At 48.8% G+C, this 22,391-nt stretch overlaps 2 protein-coding genes across 2 annotated transcripts in view; one reads left to right on the plus strand and one right to left on the minus strand.

The window, feature by feature from the left end:
* Positions 1-76: 76 nt before the first annotated feature.
* On the minus strand, positions 77-4,761 carry TMEM213 (transmembrane protein 213). The gene is made up of 3 exons (XM_074572738.1): positions 4,680-4,761; positions 1,897-1,965; positions 77-246 (listed from the first exon to the last, which is right to left on the minus strand). Exons 1-3 carry the CDS (start codon positions 4,759-4,761, stop codon positions 77-79), a joined length of 321 nt encoding a protein of 106 aa, XP_074428839.1.
* A 6,655-nt stretch (positions 4,762-11,416) lies between these two features.
* The window catches only part of ATP6V0A4 (ATPase H+ transporting V0 subunit a4), a 28,332-nt gene continuing 17,357 nt past the window's right edge, over positions 11,417-22,391 (plus strand). The window contains exons 1-8 of the mRNA XM_074572739.1: positions 11,417-11,528; positions 13,447-13,657; positions 14,093-14,171; positions 15,169-15,263; positions 16,291-16,416; positions 17,400-17,494; positions 18,522-18,648; positions 19,248-19,330. Of these exons, the coding sequence (XP_074428840.1) occupies positions 13,541-13,657; positions 14,093-14,171; positions 15,169-15,263; positions 16,291-16,416; positions 17,400-17,494; positions 18,522-18,648; positions 19,248-19,330 (722 nt within the window). The 5' untranslated portion in view covers positions 11,417-11,528; positions 13,447-13,540. The remainder of the gene's footprint in view (positions 11,529-13,446; positions 13,658-14,092; positions 14,172-15,168; positions 15,264-16,290; positions 16,417-17,399; positions 17,495-18,521; positions 18,649-19,247; positions 19,331-22,391) is intronic.

A 22,391-nucleotide genomic window follows, 5' to 3' on the forward strand; every position in this document is an offset into this window, starting at 1 on the left:
GAAGTGATTGAAATGCTCTGTCAGGCTGCACCTCACTGCTCCTGGGTCCTGCTGCTGCTTGCTGACCTGCCCTGCTTCAGGCCACCAAATATTTGGGCTCGTCAGGCCGGAGTTTCATGATCTTGTCCACACAGAGTAGGATGAGGGTCAGAAACCAGAGGCTCCAGCCGACAGCCGCTGCAATCCATCCATAATCGTCCATAGCCGTCGGGCAGCACATGGCCGCTTGTGGGCAGAAGTTCACGTCTGGTGGTGAAGAAATGAAATGAGTTGATGGGAGGCCAAGTATGTAACAGATTTCCTTTGCCAGAGGGCAGATGAGACTTCACTGTCTGCCCTGTGGCCTGTCAGGCTGCCTTGGCATCTTTCTCCTAAGCCTGGCTCTTAACCTGGGGGATGACAATATCCATCTTCATCTCTATGTCTTCAAGACTCGGTGATGCCTGTCTGGCCAAACACCTGAGCTGCTCCTCTTAACCACTGTGCCCACCACTATGCAAATCTTTTAAAACACCTACTTAGCATCTGCTCAGTCAGTTTCAGGAATGGAGTTATGATAGAAGCAGCTAGTTAAAATTTAAAATAAACCGGGGTAAAGAAAGCTTCATGTAAGAGAGTGAGAGGGTGTCTAGCAGAGACACCTTCAGCAGGATGTCCAATAGTTTAGGTACCCAGTACCTCTGCTGGCAATAGCAGCAGTGGCTGCTCTTTGCTGGGCTGTTAACTGTGACTTGTGCGTAACAACTGCAAAACACACCACTATTGGAGGATCCCTGTTTTACATGTTTAAAAATTAAATAATTTTTAACAATTCCGTGTGGGGGGGTTTTTTCTTGCACCTTTTGCATCTTTTTTTTTTTGTTTAAATCAGTCCAATTTCCTAAAGTCAGTTAAGGAACATGTCATTAGTTGTTTAATTTATGTTGTTATTTAAATAATTTATGTTGTTATTTAAAGCATCTGCTGTACTTTTTCCATCACAAGGGCACAGTGAAGTGACCTAGCTCTGTGTCTGCACCCTGAGTGGTAACGTGGAAATATCAAAGGGAGCCTGAAGGACCGTAGTATCTCAACCCCTTGGGCTGGGATAGAAGCTGAGCGTGAAGCCCCAGCACCCAGGAGAGCTGAGGCAGCTAGAACCACCTTGCAGCTACATCCATTGCACGTTGACGTGCACGAAGCTTGTCAGCTGTGAAAAGTAGATGCCTCCTGAGCTTGGTGCAGGGCAGACAGCCTCTCGCACCATTCCAGGGAAAAGGCAAGTGCAGTTCCTGCTCAGCTACTCTCATTCACGTGTGTTGGGCAGGACCATGTTCCTGTGCATTGGCCTTCAGTGCACACAGTAGAATTGTCCCACGCTGTGGAGAGCAGCTCTTCCCACAACCAAAGAGAGATGTTGTGTATGTGCTTAGGGAACGGGGAGGGATGCTTGTCCCCTGTCATGCTTTGAAGTAGTGTACCGCTATTGGTACACGTACTATATCTTGGGAAGTGCAGAACTGTGGGGATGTTGGATGTTTGGGATGGAGGATGACTATGGGAGGGCTGGTGGGATCTCAGGTTGCCTGGGACTGGCTGTCTGGGGAAGTGGGTGGAGGGAAAGAGGTGTTCTTGGGAGTCCACATTGTGCCTGCAGGCAGTCAGTCTGGCAGGGAGCTTTAGGACACGCATATTGAATTAGCTATATGCTTAGTCTGTTAAAGATATGACTCCACCTGAAGGTACCTAAGATGCACAGGGCATGCCAGTGGAGGAATACTAGAAATGCATCCTAGAGTTTCGCCCACAATGGAAGCCTTGACAACAGATAAATCCTTTTCTAGGACAGCCTCTCAGTCACCTGTGCAGACTCATCACCTGGCTTTATCATGATAGTAATGATTTACGAAAACTTACTAAGACATGGTGGTTCGTACTCAGTTGTGAGCATGGAGCTTGTTGAAACATTGGAGACATCTTCAGCTGCTGCCAGAAGGAAAGCACAGGAGAAAAGGTAAGTTGAATTAGAAAAGCAATGCTGTGCATCAAGCATGAAAAACTGAAAGCCATTGGCCTCGCAGAGGTCTGTAGGATGGAAACAACTCAGAGAAAATAAGTTTCTGCCCCTAAACTTTTCTGCATCAGGGTATGCTTCCTGACCCCACCACTGTCAACACAGGCTCTAGAGAGACCTGCTGTAACGCCAGCCGTAAGGAGCAGTTGGATCACTCTGCCTCTACCTGAGTATGACTCCAGTGTGAGCCATTCGCTCAGAGCTCAAATTAACCACTGTCCTTTCCCAAGCTACCTGGGCAGAACGAGGAAGGACTGAAATGAGAGAGAGCATTCAGTGGCACGGCACGATCCATGGCCAGTGAGTTGTACATCTACCTCCTTTTGCCCTTAGAAAATTCCCGGTGGCTCTGTGGGGTGTGAAGGCAGCCTGGCCGAGCCGAGGGCTGAGCCCATCAGTGCAGAGCCTCAGCAGATCCACCGCAGCCTCAGGGGGAAACTTTGGCTTTGCTGCAGTTCAGGTGCAGCTGTGTCTGAAACCCATTAACCAGCTTGGATTGGTAAATCCAACACACAGTGATACGTGTGGCAGGGGGACAGGGGCTTCGATGAAGGTTTTGGCTCTTTGTCCTGCTTCCTACCCGTAATCAGAGCACACGTGCACTCTGGCACAGCGCTGTGACTGGCCTTCAGGCCTCCAAACCTGTGCATGGTATCACAGGCCAAACCCTCCATAGACCTCCTAATACCCTCCTTGCCCCTCAGCTTCAGCATGCACCTTGCAGCACCGCAGGATCAGATGCGAGGACAGCTGCAGGGCACCTGCCTGGGAAAAGCACAAGGCTGCCGTGGTCCCTGTGCATTAACACCAGCCTGTCGCCTGCTGCAGAATGGAAGGGAGTCAAAGAAATATCTCCTCCTGTGCTGCTATGAGCAGTACAGTTCAAGTTCAGCCAGATGAAGTATCCCATGCTGAAATGGTCCCCTGCAGAGATACATAAAAACCAGCTTGGAGAGGCTATGGGAGTAAGGGCTCCGGCTGCATGCAGATGGAGGGTCTCCAACATGCTGTGGTCTGCAGACCAGGCAGAGGCTGTGAGAAAAGTGTTTCCTGTCAAACCATCACTCAGAGCTGATAGTTTGGAGTGTGAGAGAAAGAGAAGGTCGGTTCCAGCTTGATTTTGCTGAACACTTATAGAATCATAGAATCATAGCATGGTTTGGGTTGTAAGGGACCTTAAAGTTCCAACGCCCCTGCCATGGGCAGGGACACCTCCCACTAAACCAGGTTACTCAAAGCCCCATCCAGCCTGGCCTTGAACGATTCCAGGGATGGGGCATCCACAGCTTCCCGGGACAACCTGCTCCAGTGTCTCACCACCCTCACAGTAAAGAATTTCTTTCTGATATCCAATCTAAGTCTACCCTCTTTCAGTTTGAAGCCATTACCCCTTGTCCTATCACTACACTCCCTGATAAAGAGTCCCTCCCCATCTTTCCTGTAGGCCCCCTTTAGGTACTGGAAGGCCGCTATAAGGTCTCCCTGGAACCTTCTCTTCTCCGGGCTGAACAACCCCAACTCTCTCAGCCTGTCCTCACAGGAGAGGTGCTCCAGCCCTCTCATCATCTTCGTGGCGCACTTCAAAATAATGGCTCAGGTTTAGTTTCAGCTCAGGAAAACAAAACAGAACAAGACCTTTGAGCAAACCTTTGCTTTGAGTTTTGGTATTTTCTAAGCAATTTGCCAGCAAATAAATTGAGGTTTTTGTGCAGGAGGTGTCCCCTCGGGGTCACCTGCTGTTGCCCAGCTTTGGGGCTTGAGCTGACCGACCGTCAGCAAGACCAGATCTTTCCTTATGGCTGATGCCACGCTGGGTGCGGGTTCCCTGGGCAGCCTGCTCCAGGGGAGGCTCTGACTACTCCCCATTCCTCTTTCTTACTCTGCTAGGATTTGCTGAATGACCTTGGCCAAGCCCATAATTTATTTTCTCAGTTAATAAGTACCTCACAGGAGCATTAGGAAAAATCATTAAAAACTGCGTATGATCTCTGGAAGAAAGTGCTGCAGAATACAGAGTGCTGGTTTGTGTTTATAGACTTTGCAGCCCAAAGGACAGGCTGTCAAAGCTAACCCATCTTTAAACATCTGGCAGGTCTCAACTAGCGCTGATATACAAATGCAGGCAGCAGCCTGATGGGAAAGGAGCAGCCCACAGGTCTCGTTTACATTTTGGTTTTAGGCAACTTTTACAATTAAGGGGGCACCAAAGCCAGATTTCCTGCAAAAAGCACCTAATAAGAGCTAAACCGGACTACAGTGAGCCTCTTGGGTGGCATTTCAAATGGTCCCTTGCCTCAGCAAACATGGGAAGACCAGGTAACTGTGGTACCCTATCTCCTTGCCATTCAGCGGAGCAACCTGCAGCTCAGTCACATTTACAGTGGATCTGTAAATAGCCGGCAAAAGCACATCTCTTTGGAAAGATGCTGTGATCAATCACGCCAAGTAATTCTCATTAGCATTAATCAATTCCAGCTCTTTGTGCCTTTTAGATTAGATGAGACAAGGGAGCCCACCTTGTTTTTGAAGAACAAATTACTGTCAGTGGGCGATATATTTAGGTATTGAGAGGAGTGGGGGGAAAAGGGCAGAGTATAGAAACTGGAGCATAAGAGAAGAGAAATACCTTCAGAGCAGGAATACCGGAGCGCGGTGGCGAAGAAGACCAGAGTGAAAGCTGCCCAGGGCTTGCCAGAGAAGTGCTTCATGTTGGGGGTCCAGCTCCCACCCGAGCTGCCGCACGGCGGCTCAGGTTGCCGGCACAGTTCTGTTCCAGCAAGTCCTCGATAAGCTCAGAGAGCCGGTGCGCAGGGCAGAGGGTGGAGCAAAGGAGCTTCCTGCTGCCAGGACACCTTGAACTTTCCTGCCACAACAGCGTGAGGTAACAGAAGGGCTCTCACCGAAACAGCTCCAGCAGGAGGTGGATACCAGCGCTGAGGCGGGTGAAGAGCCCCTGAAGGTCAAGCCTGAAGGTTTCTCCCCAGGATCTGATGCAGCCAGAGGGAGGAAAGGCCTCCGGAGCCAGCCCTTACCCACAGGGTCCCAGGCAGCTTCTGTGTTCTGAGCGTCCTTCTGGTCCTGCGAAGATGGTCAAATAGACTTGGAAAGAAGCAGAGGGTCAGGGTAGAGAATTTGTCTCCCTGTTTGGCTTTGATTTTGCATGTTGTTTGAACCTTCCCCCCCAGAAAAGCTGACCAGCAGTCGTAAATTTTTGGAAAGGCTCTGTGGAAGCCTAAAAAAACCCCAGTCTTTGGTCACCCTGATACAGTGTCTATTGGGTTAACATGGGCTATGGACATGTTTCCATCGAGAAATGGGATGAAACCAGTTGCTTTGTGCAGGCTACCAACAGCTATTGCACAGTAACACTGGCCTTTCCTTAAGGACCTGTGTTGGATTATGGGTTGGGGTCAGTTCAAGCTTGGGGTCTCTCCACAGGAGAAGCTGCTGCCGTTCTCGCCCCGTGAGCACAGTTGTGTCACTGCCTCCATCACCCATGTGCAATATGGTGCTGAAAGAACTTTTTTTTTTTTTTTCTCCTCTTGTAGTTAAGCCACCTCCTCCATGGCACAGGCAAAGCCAAGAGCTGCTCTCTCCCACCAGCACAGCTCTATCTGCAGACCAGGAGGGTTGCTGGCAAAACAATATTATCTGGATGGCAAGGCTTTTTTTCTACAATCCTGGCTGGAAAAGCCACACTGTTGAAGTGCTGGTGGTAGTGTCCTGGTCTGATGAGCGCTGCACGTTGCTGCTGTTCCCCAGGCTTTTGGCTCTTCTTCCTCCTATCTTTGACCCACCACGATGTCCTCGTTAGAGAAAACTTCGGGCATTGAATTGGGCAGAAAGGCAGTGGGAGAGGTAGACTCAGCAGGGAGCAGGTTGCTGGTGCTCTTCAGTGGCAGTCACTCATGGCTTTGGGTGTTCGTGTGAGAACGAAGCTGTCTGGGGCCTGTTCGGGATGTGCAGCCATCCCATGGGAGACCAGGAGGAAGGTGCCTGGAGCAGCAATCCTAGTGGGATGGCTACTATCTCTAAAAATTTTCTCTTTTTTTCCCCTTCACGCTGATGAAACCCACAGAGCGTAATAGACTTCCCACGGGAACTGCGGGGAGCAGGGTGCTGCTGTGCAAAGATGTGAGGTTGGTTCGGTCTCCCTTTGTTTAAGAGAAAGCTTGAGAGCAAAACCCACACAGGCTTAGCCCTGCCTAGTGATTCTGTGGGGTGAAGCCGCTTGTTGTCCCCGCTGTCCACGCCCCGCCACCGAAAACACTCCGCTCCCCTCCAGCTGCGAGTATTTCCACCATGCAGGAGGACACGGGCAGCCGGAGGTTTCCCCTGGAGAAAGGTCACACTGAGCTGTAGATGAAGGCAGACCAGGTGAAACAGAAGGATTTACCCGCCTCGTCTCCCTGTTTTCATGTCAACACGTTGCCAGAGCTGGCGGAGTTCGGGCTGTGCCGGCCGGTCTGCGACAGCCACCTCCTGCTGCTGAGGCCCCACTGTTTGGCAGCCACCCGAGGGGTGGCACAAGGTGAGTCGTGCTCGGTGGCAGCCGGGCTGGGGGTGTGACCCCAGCGGCCGTCACTCTTGCCCTTGGTAAACATGAGTCACAACAGGAGACATACTGTAAAAAAAGTCCTAACTGCTCAGAGTTGCTTGAAATCAACCTATAGGATAATCTTCATCTCTCCCTCATTTCAGTATCTAACTCCTTTTGTGCTAGTTGTCTTTAATTTGTGTTTTTATCTGAGCGCTCTCTTACATAAAAACTAAAACTCAACTTTTTTTCTGGGGAAAGGCCCTCCACTTTATTCCGGCCTCACCTGTCCCTCCTGAATTTCTCACCCCTGATTCCTGCTGAAAGTTGACCTGGCCATTAATTTTGCAAAAATAATGAGTACAAAAGTGTTCTGTGCAGCACAAAAAATGTTTGAGGGGAAATGAAAAGACAAAACTGCTCTGCTACTGCATGAATGATTCAATTTGTAATGAGACGTCTTTTGAATTTTAACTGGTTCCTAAACGCTCTTTGTCAGCTTGCAGGTAAATGTGCCCATTTCTAAGGGCTGCTGAAAATGTTTTGCACAATTAACGTAATGTATGTCTTTTCCTTTCCAAAATGTGTTCCCTCCGTGGTTCAGAAAGGGCCCGCTCCAAAGTCTCCTGAAGGCTGCGTTTGGCTTCAGTGATTTTTGGATCGGATTGGAAATGAAGGCTTTGCTTGATAAGTTCAGACACAATGGGAGCCCTATAAAATCATCTCCTGACGTAGATTTGGATTTGTTTCGTTTCTTCGTATTTCAGTGCTGCGACTGCCCGAAGAGCGATAAGACTCTCCAAAGCTTTCCCCCATCTTGGTTTCTGCACGTCGCGTGAGCGCCTGTCTCCAGGGGCTGCCCCACCACCTGAGCCATGACCGCAGCACCCACCAAGACGGGGGCTTCCTTTCCTCCAGCTCCCGTTTCCATGCAGCTCCCAAGGCAGGACTCCGTTTACTCTAAAATTAGGTATTTCCCCACCCTGCTCCGTGGAGACTCTTCCACAGTGTGTAGGGCGGCTGGTCAGCTTTTCCTGATGATGATGAAGGAGGCAGTACCTGCCGTTCGGTACGTTGTGTGCCACAGAGAGAGCTTCACAGCTAAAGTTCTCTGATGACCAAGGTATTACCCTTGACGCATCACCACCAGGTGTGGCTCTCAGAAAGTTATTGCCTTTATCACACACATACACACTCACTCAGTCTATATATACACACACGTTTTCTGTTTACAAAGGCAACACGTTTATATTTTTAATTCCAAATGAAAGCCAATTGCTGCTGCAATCCTGTTCTGCGCCGGCAGCGACCGGCAGGATGGTAATTGAGCCGTAGGACAGTATTTAACTCAGGGCAAAACACACAACCCATGAGAGCACAGCAGAGCAGGTACGTCATCTCCGGGCATATGAGTGATAAGAGGGCAAATCCCTTTTTTCCGTATGGCACTTGAGGTCAGTTGACCTACGCCCCTACTCTGGTTCCAGCATACCTGAGGCGCTCCTCTGCTTAGCTGCCGCAACAGGAGGGAGCTTTGGTGAAAGAGAGCTCAGGCGTTAACATCACGTGCAGCCCCGCAAAACCTCCTGCACGCTGGAGCTAAGGGTGGAGTGATTATGGCTGAGACGTTGGTCCCAGAGCCACCTACAGCTGCACGAAACTTCCCCATGCTGCTGAAAGCGATGACAGCCCAGCTGGAGGGGTTGCGTGTTTGAGATCTCCCTGCGCTCTAAGTTGGCGATTGGTTGACGATTCCCAGTTGCTATTCCCAAGGGCCCTGTGCAGCCTTTGAGGTTGTGGTCCTAAACACAAGGAGGATGCTGGGTGGTCTGTGCTATCGGTGAGACCACAGGAGCAGACCTATCATCTCCTACACTTGCTTGGTAGGTAGCAAAGTCTCCAACTGCAGCTCTAGAAGAAGTGCCTCTTGGGAGGGCAGGTCTGTCTTTGTATTGCAAGGTGAGCTCCCTCCCAGGTGGCCTTTGTAAAGCTCAAAAAAAAAAAAGCTTAAGGGCCTTTATAAATCCCTCAAAATGGCTTTAGAAAGCTCAAAACCTTAAGCCTCATGCCAATAATATGCCCACAGGGGAGGGGCCCATTTTGTTTGGTATCTTCATTGATGTGAAAACCATCCATCTAAGATAAAGCTACCTGTGATCAGGGGATTCGATTTTTAAAACTAGGCAAATGGAGGGAAAAAATCAAAACCACAAAGGCTTTACTCTTTAAATGAAAGAAGGGGAGAGGGGATCTGCTTTCTGTTGCGCAGAGGAAAGCAGCTCGAGCATTTCCGATATCTCCACAGCCATGCCCTTTGTGCTTTCCAGTCCAGGGTGGGGTTGCTATTAGACCAATGTTGAGCCTGTGGCCCTGCTGTGACCCCACGCTGTCCCTCCAGAGACCCTGGCGAGGGACTCTGAGACCAGCCGGCCGGGGGGTGCGGGGCTGCCTGCCAAGGGCTGCCTTCAGGTCACCCGGGCAGAGCTGCCAGGGCCGACAATGAGCCCACTGACGGGGCTCTTCCCAACGGCGCCTCATCATCAGCCGTCATCATCTGGTCTTTAGTAATAAGATTATTACAAAATAACGTTCTTACTTCCACATGCCAGAGGCATGAAATAGGATATGCTGTCTGCTTCTCTCCTCTGCCTGAAAAGGCTGGGGGGGAAGGGCAAGAGAGATGGCTTTATCCCTGTGTTTGCTCGCTCCTCAGCTAATGGAATGGGGTGGCCAGCACAGCACGGCTTGCTTTGGTGATGAAGTGTGCGTTGGGGACCCATTCTGCTCCCTCTCCCCCCGACAGCTCGTAGAGGAGTTGCTGAGTGTAGCCGTGGGGCTGAGTAAGAGCAGCATAGGTGCAAACCAGAAGCAAATCCTGGTATCATCGAATGAACCCAGCAGCTTTGCTGGGGGGGAAGAGGCAGATTCAGAGATGGGGGGAGTAGCCTGAGAAGCCGTTTTGTTTTGTTGTGTCAATATACCTTGGTGGAGAACTGAATGATGACTCCTGTTGTTTAGCATTCTGGCATGGTCTGGGAGGCGATGCCTTTCCTTTCCCACACCAGCTTCTTCTCAGCCCTGCGTGGGGGATGTGCTGCTTTTGCGCGTGACGGGCGGCCGAGGGCAAAGACTTCACTTCTGCCTTACCGAGAGGAGTTCCCGTTTCCCAACAGAAAGGGCTGAATTTCATCTGCCTTTGCTCTCTTTCCTTGGTAGCGCCAATGGAGAAAGCAGAGCCGGCCCATGGCTGGTGCTGGTGCGCGAGGAGCACGGAGCAGCCTGAGCGGGTGGGAGGCCGGGGAGCCCCACGGCCAGAAATGCCTTATAATTTTTAATACCTCCCTTTTGGGTTGCAACGCTTGAGGCAGCTGGATTTTGGAAAGCGGTGGGAGCCCTCTTGCACTAGCTGACATGGCAAATCACAGAATGGGAGGGACCTCTGGAGATCATCTGGCCCAACCTCCCTACCAAAGCAGGTTCACCTACAGCAGGTTGCACAGGAACACATCCAAATGGGTTTTGAATATCAACAGAGAAGGGGACTCTACAACCCCTCTGGGCAGCCTGTTTCAGTGCTCTGTCACCCTCAAAGTAAAGAAGTTTCTCCTCACATTGAGATGGAATTTCCTGTGTTCCAGTTTGTGCCCGTTGCCCCTTGTCCTGTCGCTGGCACCACTGAAAAGATACCAGGCATCATCCTCTCGACACCTGCCCTTTAGGTATTTATAAGCATTGGTGAGATCCCCTCTCAGTCTTTTCTTCTCTCGGCTGAACAGACCCAGGTCTCTCAGCCTTTCCTTATAAGCGAAGTGCTTCATTCCCTGGAAAGTGAGGCCGGTCTTGGTTGCTTTTGAATGGAAAAACTCTGCACTGGGAAACTCTCTGCTGTTACTCCCCTTCCAGCGTTGTTCCCTTGGACAGGTTATACCCTACTGGGTACCTCAGGTCCGAGAAAGCATTTCTTTAGGGGGAACTTTAAAATTTACATATAGCCATGCATTTTTATTATCTCTTCTTTTGGGATAAAACTTCCTATGGATGCTAGATTTAATAGTAACCCAGCCAGCATTATTTTCCAGGCTGAAACCCTGCCTCCTCTGACCTCAGTGGGAGCTAAGCCATTGGTTTTAGGAGGGGGCAAATTTCTCTCTGGAGCCCTTGCTTTAGCAGCCGAAGAGGGAGAAAGTCTATAAAGCCACTTTTTTGCCCCCAGCATTTGTTATTTCAGGGGGTGAGAATCAAGCGGCTCTGCATTGCCCCAGGCTCGCGCAGTGCTGCTGAGTGAGCCCTTGCCCTCCCAGCCCTCTCTTTGCTGTAGAGCTCTGCCTGTCCCCTCCCCGGCTGCAGGAAAATCATTAATCTCCCATTGTTTCCCCTGTCCTTTCCCCGGTTGCCTTCGGTGAGGAAAAACCAGTGAGAAGCAGCACAGAAGTTTTCCACCTCCCTGGCAAGTGGTCCTCCATCCAGGGCTTGCAAATGAGTTTTTATGGGTTTATAGCTCTCCGGGTACAGGAGGTTTCAAAGGTTCCTGCACGTTTTTGGGTGACCGGGGCGGTGTGAGCCGGTGTGCCCCATCTGTTATTAGTCTCAACAAGTGTGCTTCTTGTCACAGACCTGACGCCGAGGTGGTGACCGAGCCAGAAAGCGCTGGGTCCAAACCATCGGGGGGTTGTTTCGGGACAGAAAGGGTTTCCCTTCTCTGGTCCGGACCAGTTCTGACCTTAAAAGAAAAGGTTTTGCTGTGCCCGGTGTGAGACAGGACAAGCTGGCTGGGACGCTTCGGTGGCCTCCCTCCTCGCCCGGCGCTGTGCCCGCAGCCATGCCAAGGCACAGCCCCGCTGCCATCGCCTGACGGGATTCCCGGCCGGACAGCCGAGGGGAGAGCTCGGCCTGATCCCGGGGAGAGGGTCTGCTGGAAAAGAGAGCGCTGGCTGAGAGGTAAACCCCAGTAACACTTTCTCCAGAGCAACTTAACGGCACCGGGATTTATCCCACCCGAAACCTGGTGAAATTTTAACGCAGTGCGATGCTGCTGGGAAGCAGCGAGCGGGGATGGCGCGGGCGGTTTTGCAGTTAACTACTCTTTTGCCAAAGCAAAAAACTGGGGGGGGGGAAGGGGTGTTCATAGAGGCACGTCTGGCAGCAGGTGCCTTTGGGCAAAGCCTCCTGTAACTGCAGGAATGGATGAAGGGAGAACGCTCTGCTTTCCTCCCAGCGGGGCTGGGGAGGGTTTCCTGGCTGGAAAGAGGTTTCTCTTTTTGTTTTTCTTTTTTCTTTTTTTTTTTTTTCTTGTTCCAAATCACAATGAAAGCGAGCCTTGGGTGTTTTTCACTGACTGATTACCGAGGAAAAGTAGAACCCTGGGTTTGGATGGTTTGAAGCAGTTTAACTAAGATATTTCCAAATATTTCATTTGAGTTTTGTTCTTTTAATTCTAAGGTTTTAACATTTTTAATGGAAGTTAACTGCAGGTTTAGAAATAAAAAAATGCTTTAAATTACACTCTCTTCACACTTTTCAGGCTAAAGAATTTAAGACGGGACGTTCTGATGATCTTTTAAACTTCTAGAAAATCTTGTGAACTTTTAGAAAATCAGAGCTAGGGATTTTTATTTTTTTTTTACTTTCTTGCATGGGTAGTGGGGGATTCTTGCAGTTTTTGTGTCTTCTTCCTGGGAAAAATATAGTTTGCTGAAAAATGTCCAACCAACCTGGAAGATTATGTCCTTACTCAGCCCACTGGAGCTGGCACACGGTGTGTTTTATTTTAACAAGCTACTAGTTATGATATATTGTATTTTCAACATCTTAAATCATTTAGTGAATCGGTACTAAATGGGTAGAGAGTAAGACAAGGAAAACTCACAAGACAATTGAGCAAATACAAACAAGTGACTACAGTGCTCATGTTAAACATTTAATATCTTGTAAAGTATTTCTCTCACATTTAAGATAAATCTTTCATATGTTACAAGGGAAATTATTGGAAACCACATTTTAAAAAAAGTGTTGCAAGACAAGTTTCATGGACAGAGAGAGGATTAAGGACAAGTGACTTCCCATCCCGCTCAGCAAGTAGAAGTGAGGATATAAAGGGATTTTGTTATGCTACTTATAGGCTTGCTACAAAATTAAATGCATTCAAGAAGTGTATCTACTTGCATGTTTTTCTCTGGGAAATACTAATTACTGTGTTTGTGCATGCAGATCAGTTAAGTTTCTGCAAGAACAACTAAAGGCAATTTGTATGTTCAGGTTACTCACCATAAATAATAAGCAGCATATAGACAGAAGGAACTTCTATGAAATGCATGATATTTCATATATCTGGTTTCAAAAACATTCCTTTATGGGGAGAAAATGCCTTTAAATCTGAAAGTTTGCTTTGATTTAAATAAAATAGTCCTCCCCATCCCCATATAACACACTCCAGATGTGTTTGCAATGTTGTGTTCACACTGCCAATGACAGTGATAGAAACCAGTCATGCCTCTTTAACCCACTTAATTGCAAGGTGAAATTAATGATTTTTCTTCTCTGTGTTGTGTAAGACAAAGAGAAATGGAGTCCTTCACAGGCTCAGCATCCAAAACCCAAATAAGGGGTTTGAAGCATCTTTGTCCCAGCAGAGGACAGGGCAGTGTATTTGCTCATCATCCATCCTAGGGGCCCAGTGGCTCCCCTTTTTCTCTGTGTCACATACATACCTTAGCATCCATCACTGTGCTGGTGGGATACAACCTCACATGGGTCTGAGGAGGCTTTTAGGAGGTGAAGAAACCCTTTTGAAGGACATGATGGGCAGCGCTGGGTTAGCTTCTAGCACATTGACTCAGTGATCCCAATGTTCCCACAGTGCTCGGAACCTTCTGACACCTCCTTGGGCAAGGAAGACTGTGCTGCTGCCGCCAGGGCCCACACGGACACCCAGGTCAGAGAAGGGCAGGAAAATGGCCTCAGTCTTCCGGAGCGAGGAGATGAACCTGATGCAGCTCTTCCTGCAGGTGGAGGCTGCCTACTGCTGCGTGGCCGAGCTCGGGGAGCTGGGTCTGGTCCAGTTCAGAGATGTGAGTAGTGCCCAGCTGGCATGCTGAGCTGCGGGAGACGTGACCTGGGGTGTTCTTGTCCTTTCCCCAAAGCACTTGGGGAAGGTCCACCTGCAGGGTGGTCAAAAAGCCCATGGAGAGAGCAGGACTTCCCCAAAGCTGATCTGAAAGCCAGCCACCATGCTGAGGCCCAACCTGTTCCCGAGTCCCCATCTAGTGCTGGGCAGAGGGTCTCTCCATGTTGTCACAGCAAGGCTGGGTGGAAATGAACCTGGTAAAGGCCACGATGTCATTGTCCCTAAGGAAACCCACAGTCTTACCCTGCCTCTAGGAGTCTGTAAGATGCATAGGTGTTAGTCGTTTGCACCGAAGGTGTTCGTTCTCTGCTGATGCTAAAAATGAGCACGGCAGCATGCAGCCTCCAGCCCCAGGCTTGTTTTCCCTCCTGTTTTTTAGCTGAATGTGAATGTGAACAGCTTCCAGAGAAAGTTTGTGAATGAAGTGAGAAGGTGTGAATCCTTGGAGAGGATCCTGCGTAAGTAAACGCTTGTCAAATGCAATTGGCTTCCCGCCAACTGGTGGTGTGGGATTTATTTCTTTGTTAAGTGCTCTCACACTGTGGAGCAGAATTAGTGGCAAAATGGTGATGTTTTCATCTGAGCCCCTGGAAGTGTTTTGCATGCGTCAGCTAATTACTGCTTTGCGCCATACGGGCAATAAATTGTTGCTCCTGTTTTGAAAATGGTTAACTGAACTGAAAGGAGGTTAATTAGCTTATATAAAATCACAAGATAAATCTGGAGGCTAATCCAGATAGCCTGACTCTTACCCCCATGTGCCAGCCATTGGCCTATGCTTACTGTGGCCAAGAGCTTAAATCCTTAAAACCCGATCTGCAGAGTTCGTGGCGCCTCGTGTCCCATGGACATGTGTTCTGTGAGCTCTGCACTTGCCCCACCGTGACGCCAGTGCCCACCATAGCACTGTGAAAGCACTTGACATTGCTAGAGTGGAGGAGTGAAACCTGAGCTTGCTGCGTGCCTTGTTCACTGCCCCAAGCAAGGAGGTGCCATGCCACCAGTGTGAGGGCTGAGGGCTGTCCAGGGAATGGTGGTGGGAGCGGCGACCACGACTTGAAGAGAAACAGCATCCTCACTGAGAAAGGAGACTGCTAGATGTTCATTTCTTGATGGTTGTGTATGTGCACTGGCTGAGGCGCTGGAACAGGTCGCACAGAGAAGTTGTGGATGCCCCATCCCTAGAGGTACTGAAGACCAGGTTGGATGGGGCTTTGAGTAACCTGGTTGAGTAGGAGGTATCCCTGCCCATGGCAGGGGGGTTGGAACTCAATGATCTTTAAGGTCCTTTTCAACCCAAACCATTCTATGATTCTATGACAGCTCTTGTATATCATTGCCCCTTGTCACGCCTTGGTGTCAAATGTCCTGGCAGGGGTTTTACCAGCAGCTGGTGACCAGGATGATGCAACAGGGATGACCCTGTATCAAGACGTCTGTGTGCTTTCCTTGCAGGTTTTCTGGAAAATGAGATGGAAGACAATGTTGAGATAGTCAAATTAGAAAAGTACCCAGAGACCCCCCTGCCTCGGGAAATGATTGATATGGAGGTACAGAATTTGGAGAGGACCAAGGAGAGAGGGAAGGGGATGTGCACTGGGGTGTCTGGGTAACATGCTCAATAGAGCCCTCCCCTGCAAAGAAGGACCCAGTAACTGAGGCTGGCACAGCTCTCCCTGCCTGCGGAGGTGCTCCCCCAGTTGCTGTCTCAGCAGTTAGGTTAAGGCTGGTCTTGTTGAATGTTCCTAAAGGAGCCCAGTCTTTTTACCATCCCCTGTGAAAGCTCTGATCCAACATATCACTCCCACAGAACCCCCTCCTTGTCATCCTGTAGGTGAGAATAAGAAGTTTTTTGGTCATAAATCGGGAGAACTGATGTTACAACCAGCTTCACTGCATAGAAAACCCAGGTCTGTCTGTCCTGGTGGGAGTATGGTTGTGATATAGTAATATTGTGGCCTGACACCAGTATTTGTGCCTTGCTTTGTGATGTGTGGGGATTGCTTTATTTTAGCCCGGCTGGAAGCCAAGTTTACCAACTGGGTCATTTTTAAATGTTGCACATGTAGGTGACCAGGAAGGCAAATCGTGTTTCCCAAGGCCTTCAACTTCAAGACAAGGTGGTTCTGTGGTGTGTTCCTGGGCCTACATCCTCACCTAATTTTTGGCCTATGGCTAATGAACCTAAGCTGATGGCCTTGCTGTAGGCTCTTTTTGTAGTTAGTAGACTGACGGCCAGTCCACCTGGGCTCTGAGATGTCCTTTGGGGAAACACAGAAACTGAGGCACATACAGTAGGCACCCGCTTACCTGCCTGTGCTTCAGTCAGCTAAATTCTGTTTCTAATGCCAAAAGAGGACAAAGCACCCAGTAGGGATTGTGGCAATGGGAAAATGAAGTGTTAGCATTGATTAATATCTTCCTACAAACTCAGTGTTAATTGACACATTCATTGAATATTTCTATATACCCCCTTGAAAAAAACCAACCATCTATTGTTTGAGATTTGGTATCAGCTTGGTAAAGGGCCATTGGTCTGCTTCAGAGTTTTTCTGGATGTGCTTGGACCCTAAACAGACGGTGCTGGAGAAACTTGAAGCTGAGCTGCTGGAAGCCAACCAGAACCAGCAAACACTGAAGCAGAACTTCCTCGAGCTGACAGAGCTCAAACATCTGCTGAAGAAAACCCAGGACTTCTTTGAGGTGAGAGGCCTCCTTGCTCTTCCAACAGAGATGTGGAACCTTCCTAAAAATACTGATGTTTTCATTTGGTGTGTGTTGCTGTTATTGATTTTTAATCAAAACCCAGCAGTCTATATTGCAAGCCAGTAAGATATTGTCATGGTTTCAGCTGGGATAGAGTTGACTTTCTTACTAGCAGCTGGTATAGTGCTGTGTTTTGGATTTGGGATGGGGAATAGTGTCAATAGCGCACTGGTGGGTTTGGTTGTCGCTGAGCCATCAAGGCCTTTTCTGCACCTCACACTGCCCCACCAGCGAGTGGGCTGGGGGTGCACAAGAAGTTGGGAGGGGACACAGTTGGGACAGCTAACCCCAACTGACCAAAGGGATATCCCATACCATGTGACATCATGGTGTATATAAAGCTGGGGGAAGAAGAAGGAAGGGGGAGACGTTCGGAGTGATGGCGTTGGTCTTCCCAAGTAACCATTACGCGTGATGGAGCCCGGCTTTCCTGGAGATGGCTGAACACTTGCCTGACGATGGGAAGCAGTGAATGAATTCCTTGTTTTGCTTTGCTTGCGTGCACAGCTTTTGCTTTACTTATTAAACTGCCTTTATCTCAACCCATAAGTTTTTTCTCACTTTTACTGTTCGATGCTCTCCCCATCCCAACTGAGGGAAGTGGGTGAGTGGCAGCGTGGTCCTAGTTGCTGGCTGGGATTAAACCATGACAGATATGTTTGCGAAAGCACCTCAATCACTTTGGAGCCTGCATCACTCCATGAGTCAGCGGGTCTCAAGAACTAGGTTCCCAGACTTCTTTGAAAATGGCATTTAAGCTTTTCAGTTGCTAAGATATAGTTTACCTTTATTTTGTTCCTGAACTTTCAGTCTCAATGTCTTTGGAAAGCTACCTTGGGGGAAAAAATGTCAGGAGAAAAATGTGAAAATATTTTTCAAACTGGCAATGCTGAATAGTTTTTAAAACTAATGTTTTCCAGGCAGAGACCAATCTGCCAGATGATTTCTTCAGTGAAGACACATCTGGACTGCTGGAGCTGAGAAGCACTCCTGCCGCTGCAGCTGCCAAGCTGGGGTGTGTATTGGTGATGGCCTCCAACTTAGCCAGGCTTCCCGCCTGCACTGCATTGCTGTGACGCTGGCACACTTCCTTCAGCTTCTTAGCAGAGGTTTCTCACCAGCCTACTCAGCACAGCTGCATAATGAAGGCGAAAGAGTGACCATCCTCTGAAGTTATCATCAAAACCATGGTCAGGTTATGGGTCAGTGGGACAAATGGACTTTTACTTCCAGTCCACCAATATCAGTAAGCCTTTAGTAGGTATTGATTGAAAAATGTTATCTTACGACATCTTACCTGTGGCTTCTGGACTCAGGCAGCTGGCTACCAACTGGTCCTCTGGGATGGATGTCTAACCACAGCAAAAAGCCATGGGATTGCTTGCACTGGGCTTTGTCTCCAACAGAAAGGGGCACTAAAGTTGAGAGTTAGGGGGATGGAAACACCACTGAGCATAATGCTGATGGTAATTCAGCAGCCAGCATAGACTCAAACAACTTTTGTGTTTACATCAGCTAGGTGTGGTTAAACTAGCTGTTGGTGTTCTTCTAGACTGGTGGTTTTAGCTGCTCGCGCTTGTATTTCTGAAGTCCTGTTCAACTTTTGTATGAGGAAAGCACATGCCTGCAGAGGGCTTGTCTTGGTGGGTGTATACCAGCATGTCGCAGTCTGATGCTTTCTGGGAAAAGGAAAACAGGAGGGAGTAAAGATAAACTGCCACTGCAAAACCACTACCTCTGTCATTCAGGCGCAATCTGTTCGTGTGACTTTAAGCATATCTCCGTTCCACCGTTTCTAGTCAGAATTGTCTCTTATCCTTTTTCTATTGATCTTGGGAGGACTTACAATGTTTTAAAGAAAGAACAACAGGATGAAGTCAATAGATTGAGGCTTGAGCAAAAAGGTCTTTCCTAGAAGTGCCTACAGTGGCAGCAGAGCCCTTGCTATCATGGAATACAAGAGATTGTGAAATCATGTGTGTTACAGGTCCTAAAAGACTTAAAATGGGCTTGTAATTTATTTATCTTTTAACTCTGCTCAGATTCACAGCAGGGGTAATAAAAAGGGAAAGGATGATACCCTTTGAGCGTTTACTGTGGCGAGCCTGCAGGGGAAACATCTACCTGAGGTACACTGAAATGGACACCCCCATGGAGGACCCTGTGACGGTAGGTAGCGACCTGTTTTTGCTTCATTCTGCTCCTCGTGCATGTCTGTGACCTGTGGAAACCGAACTGGTGCCCTGGCTGTGCTGCAGCACCGGCTGCCTCACCAGAGCTGGGTGTCTGCAGGCAGCCTGTAGAAGAAAGATGTGAAATTCTGAGGATGGGAGAAGTTCCTTTGACATTGCTTTCCCTTTTTGCCATTATCGAGGTGGCTTCTTTGTCCTTGCTGGTTAAGGTGCCTGTGAGTCCTAGCAGGGTGACCGTGTTTCGGGGACCAGCGGGGAGGTGGACTGTGCCTGTCCTCGCCTGGGGCTGGCCATGGAGTGTTGATTCCCCTTGGTGTCTCTGGGATGAGCCCTGTGTCCCAGTGGACCTCCTGTCCCCTACTTCTCCAGTCCGTATTGCTCCTTCTGCCATAACTCAGAGCTGCCACCTGTGCCTGGTCCCTGAAGCAGCATCTAGGGAAAACATTACTGCTGGAAAACTGGGGCTGGGGGAAAAGAACAACCCAGTGAAGAGGCTGCTGAAAGAAAAACACCACCTTTTCCACACTGAACTCTTTTCCTCTGGGTGCTTTAAATTCTGCTTGAATTGTGTTGCAGAGAGAAGAGGTGAAAAAGAACGTGTTCATTATCTTCTATCAAGGGGAGCAGCTTAAACAAAAAATCAAGAAGATTTGTGACGGGTAAGGCAGGCTGGTGGGCAAGCCACAGTGACTCAGTGACTCCTGTGGAGGTGTTTACCTGTCAGCCTGGGCTGGCTGAATTTGGAGCTGGAGATTAGATCTCCATGCCTTTGCTGTCATCTCTGCCACCGAGCTCCCTTCTGCTCCTCAGCTCTGCTGCTCTTAATCATGAAAGATAATCCGTCACCTTGGCACCTGGAAATCGAGCTCCTAAATTTTCCAAAGCGACTTAAAGATCTTGGGAGCTTCAGTTGCTAGGATTTTAACTTGGGACATCTGAAAGGGGACTCATTTTTAAGAAACACTCTGCATTTCCCCTGAAAACCAGGGGCCCAAACTTGGGCACTCAGAGCAGGGTAATCCCCAAACTGCTCTCAAGCCTTCCTGCATTTCAGTGTAAAAATATGATGCTGTAGTTTATTCAGCCCTTTCCCAAGGCCTTTGGGCAATATCTGTGTAATCAGAGACAGAGCCCAGAAGAGAAATGAAAGCTTCATACAGCCTGACTTGTTTCCACCCTCTTAGGCATCTTGAAAAGATAATTCAGGTCGAATATTTTGTTACTCTTTCATAACACTGATGACCGATGGGCTTTGTTGCAGTGTAAAATCAGATTTGACGAGGGGATCTGCCTGCTGTCACCAAATCCATTTCAGGTACAGCCCCTCAGCCAAGCAGGGCCAGCCAAGCGCCTGCAGGCTACAGAAGGTCGCGGGGAGGGGGTGAGCCGTCGCTCTTACCCGACACGTGCACTCAGGGCAGGTCTTTCCTTACATCCTGCCTTTAATCAGAATAAAAGCAGGAAGGCCAGTTCATCCAGACGGGAGAACTGACTTGAGTTCCATGATGCGACAGACCCCTGGGGACAATTAGCAATTCCTGCACTCAAAATGGGGCCCTCCAAGATGCCTTCTATAGGCAGTGGAAGGCAATGCTCATCCTGAGAGCAATTCAGCCCTCCTGAGGTGGGCATCTCTCTCTATAAAGCAGCCACGGGAGGATGGACAGCTTGGGGAATACTCCCTAGCGTCAGTCACTGATTTCTGATCCTGAACCTCAGACATGGAGGGAGTTTTGCCATCGCCACTGTGCAGCATCAGTCTCCTGCTGCCAGTGGTCTTTGAGCTTTTGGCGAGTCTCCTTCTCTTTCTGGATTACAATTTCATGTTTATGTCCCATTTCTTTGCCTGCTTTTTAGATGCTGTTCCTTACCCTTCTCCTCTTCTGCACTCATGGGCAGATGCTGGTGGTGAACGCTTCCCATCATTGCATTCGCCCCTGCACCAGTGCCCTTGCAAGCTGCCAGGCCATACATTTAGAGTTGGCTGGAGCTGCCCACAGAGTGCTGCAGGCGCTTCATTTTGGAGGATTTTAAATTTTTTTTTCCTCCTGCAGCATTTTAAATTCCCTGCAATCAAAAGCCCAATAAATTTTTTTACCGGAGTGGGTGGGAGTAAAATAACAGGCAATACGATGCCTGTCAGCATTTTTGTTATTGATTGAACCCAGAATCTTCCAAACCGGAGACACAATCTTCTGCAGCAGAGTGCGGCCAGGAGTGTGCCGGGAGCCGACGCCGTCCGTGGGGCCGGCCGGGCAGCTCTGGAAGTATGAGCAGATCCTTGCAGGGTGGGCCATGAAGTGCAAAGTTGTCATGAGCTGGTGGCATGTATGTGGTGGTAGGTTCGTAGAAAGAAACTTAGACTGGTCTCGCTCAGCCTCTTGTAACTGAAGGAAAACATACCCACCTAAGACAAATCCACAGTTTATTGCCAGCTAATCAGGCTGCACTTGAAATTGTCCTTTATGCCTTTTCTTCTTCCCTTTCGAATTTTTTGCTTGTTAATATGCACATATATACGGATGTTTTGCTGAGTGGCAGTTTTTTAATGTATTAATCCCATGACTCTCCTTTAGTGCTCTGTGGACCATCAGCTATCTCTGATACGCAGGTCAAAACATTGTGGTCTGGTCCATCTTTAAGGCAGGGTTAACTATGCCTGAAGCAGATGGTGGTGTCATTCCAGCCCCAGCAGGACATTTCTGCTTAGCGCTAAGTCATCACTCATGACAAGTAAATATCCTGCAAAAATCATGGGACTGGTATAAGGCAGTCTCCTGCAAGGCAGGCTAAGATTTGTTTGCAGAGCAGTGTGCCTCAGGTTACGCTTGTAGTCCCTGCTTGACTCTAATTGGTAACATTAGTCTGCCAATTTCATGAGCATTAAGTCCATGCACAAATTTATTAGTGTAGAGGTGTAGAGGGAGCAGGGAGGAGGAAAATGTAAGAATTTTTCTTTTTCTCCTTTTCTTGCGGCTGCCTCGGTGCTAATGTGAATACTAAACTGGGTTTATCAATGTAAGGATTCCCTGCTGAATTCTCCTGGAGCTTTCAGAGATGTCTGTGCCATTAGGGCAAAGCTGATACTCAGTATGCAAAATGGCTGTTAAAAGATCAAAGCAACACTGCTGCAATAACGTTATTGGAAACGGGGGAACTGTACAGCACGGAGGAATAAGCTTTCAAGTTTGATTAAAAATCCTTATTAAAGATGAACTAAGAGCTGTGAAGAATAAGGAGATGGAAATAATTAGGCAGGGTGAATAACCTTTGGAAACGAATACCAGGTGTTGAGTGAGGAGAGATTGAATTCTGGAAAGGGAAGTTTAGCTGAGGAGCGCGTGCTGTCATTACACACAGCTCTGGGCTGATCTCTAGGAAACTGCTGCGTGTTTGGTTCAATTTGCGATTGTCCTCACTTGTGTGTGTGCTGGAACTGATTTTGGAGAGCAGGTGGTGATGTATTCTGTGCTCAGACAAAGCCAGAACATGACGCTTATCTGTACACAGAGCATGCACGGTTTTGTCTCTTAAACAGGGACAGACCCCTATGACCCTGTTACATCTTCTTTTAATTCATCTCACGTGCAGAAAGGCAGCCCTTCAGCAACCCTAACTCAACGTAATGCCACTGCAGGACGGTGGAAGTGTGCTGCCTTAGGTGGTGGTTCTGGTTGTGGAAGGTGGTGGAAGATCTCCACTCTCTGAAGACGAGTGATC

The sequence above is a fragment of the Larus michahellis genome, chromosome 1 (genome assembly GCF_964199755.1).
Source record: "Larus michahellis chromosome 1, bLarMic1.1, whole genome shotgun sequence".
NCBI lineage: Eukaryota > Metazoa > Chordata > Aves > Charadriiformes > Laridae > Larus > Larus michahellis.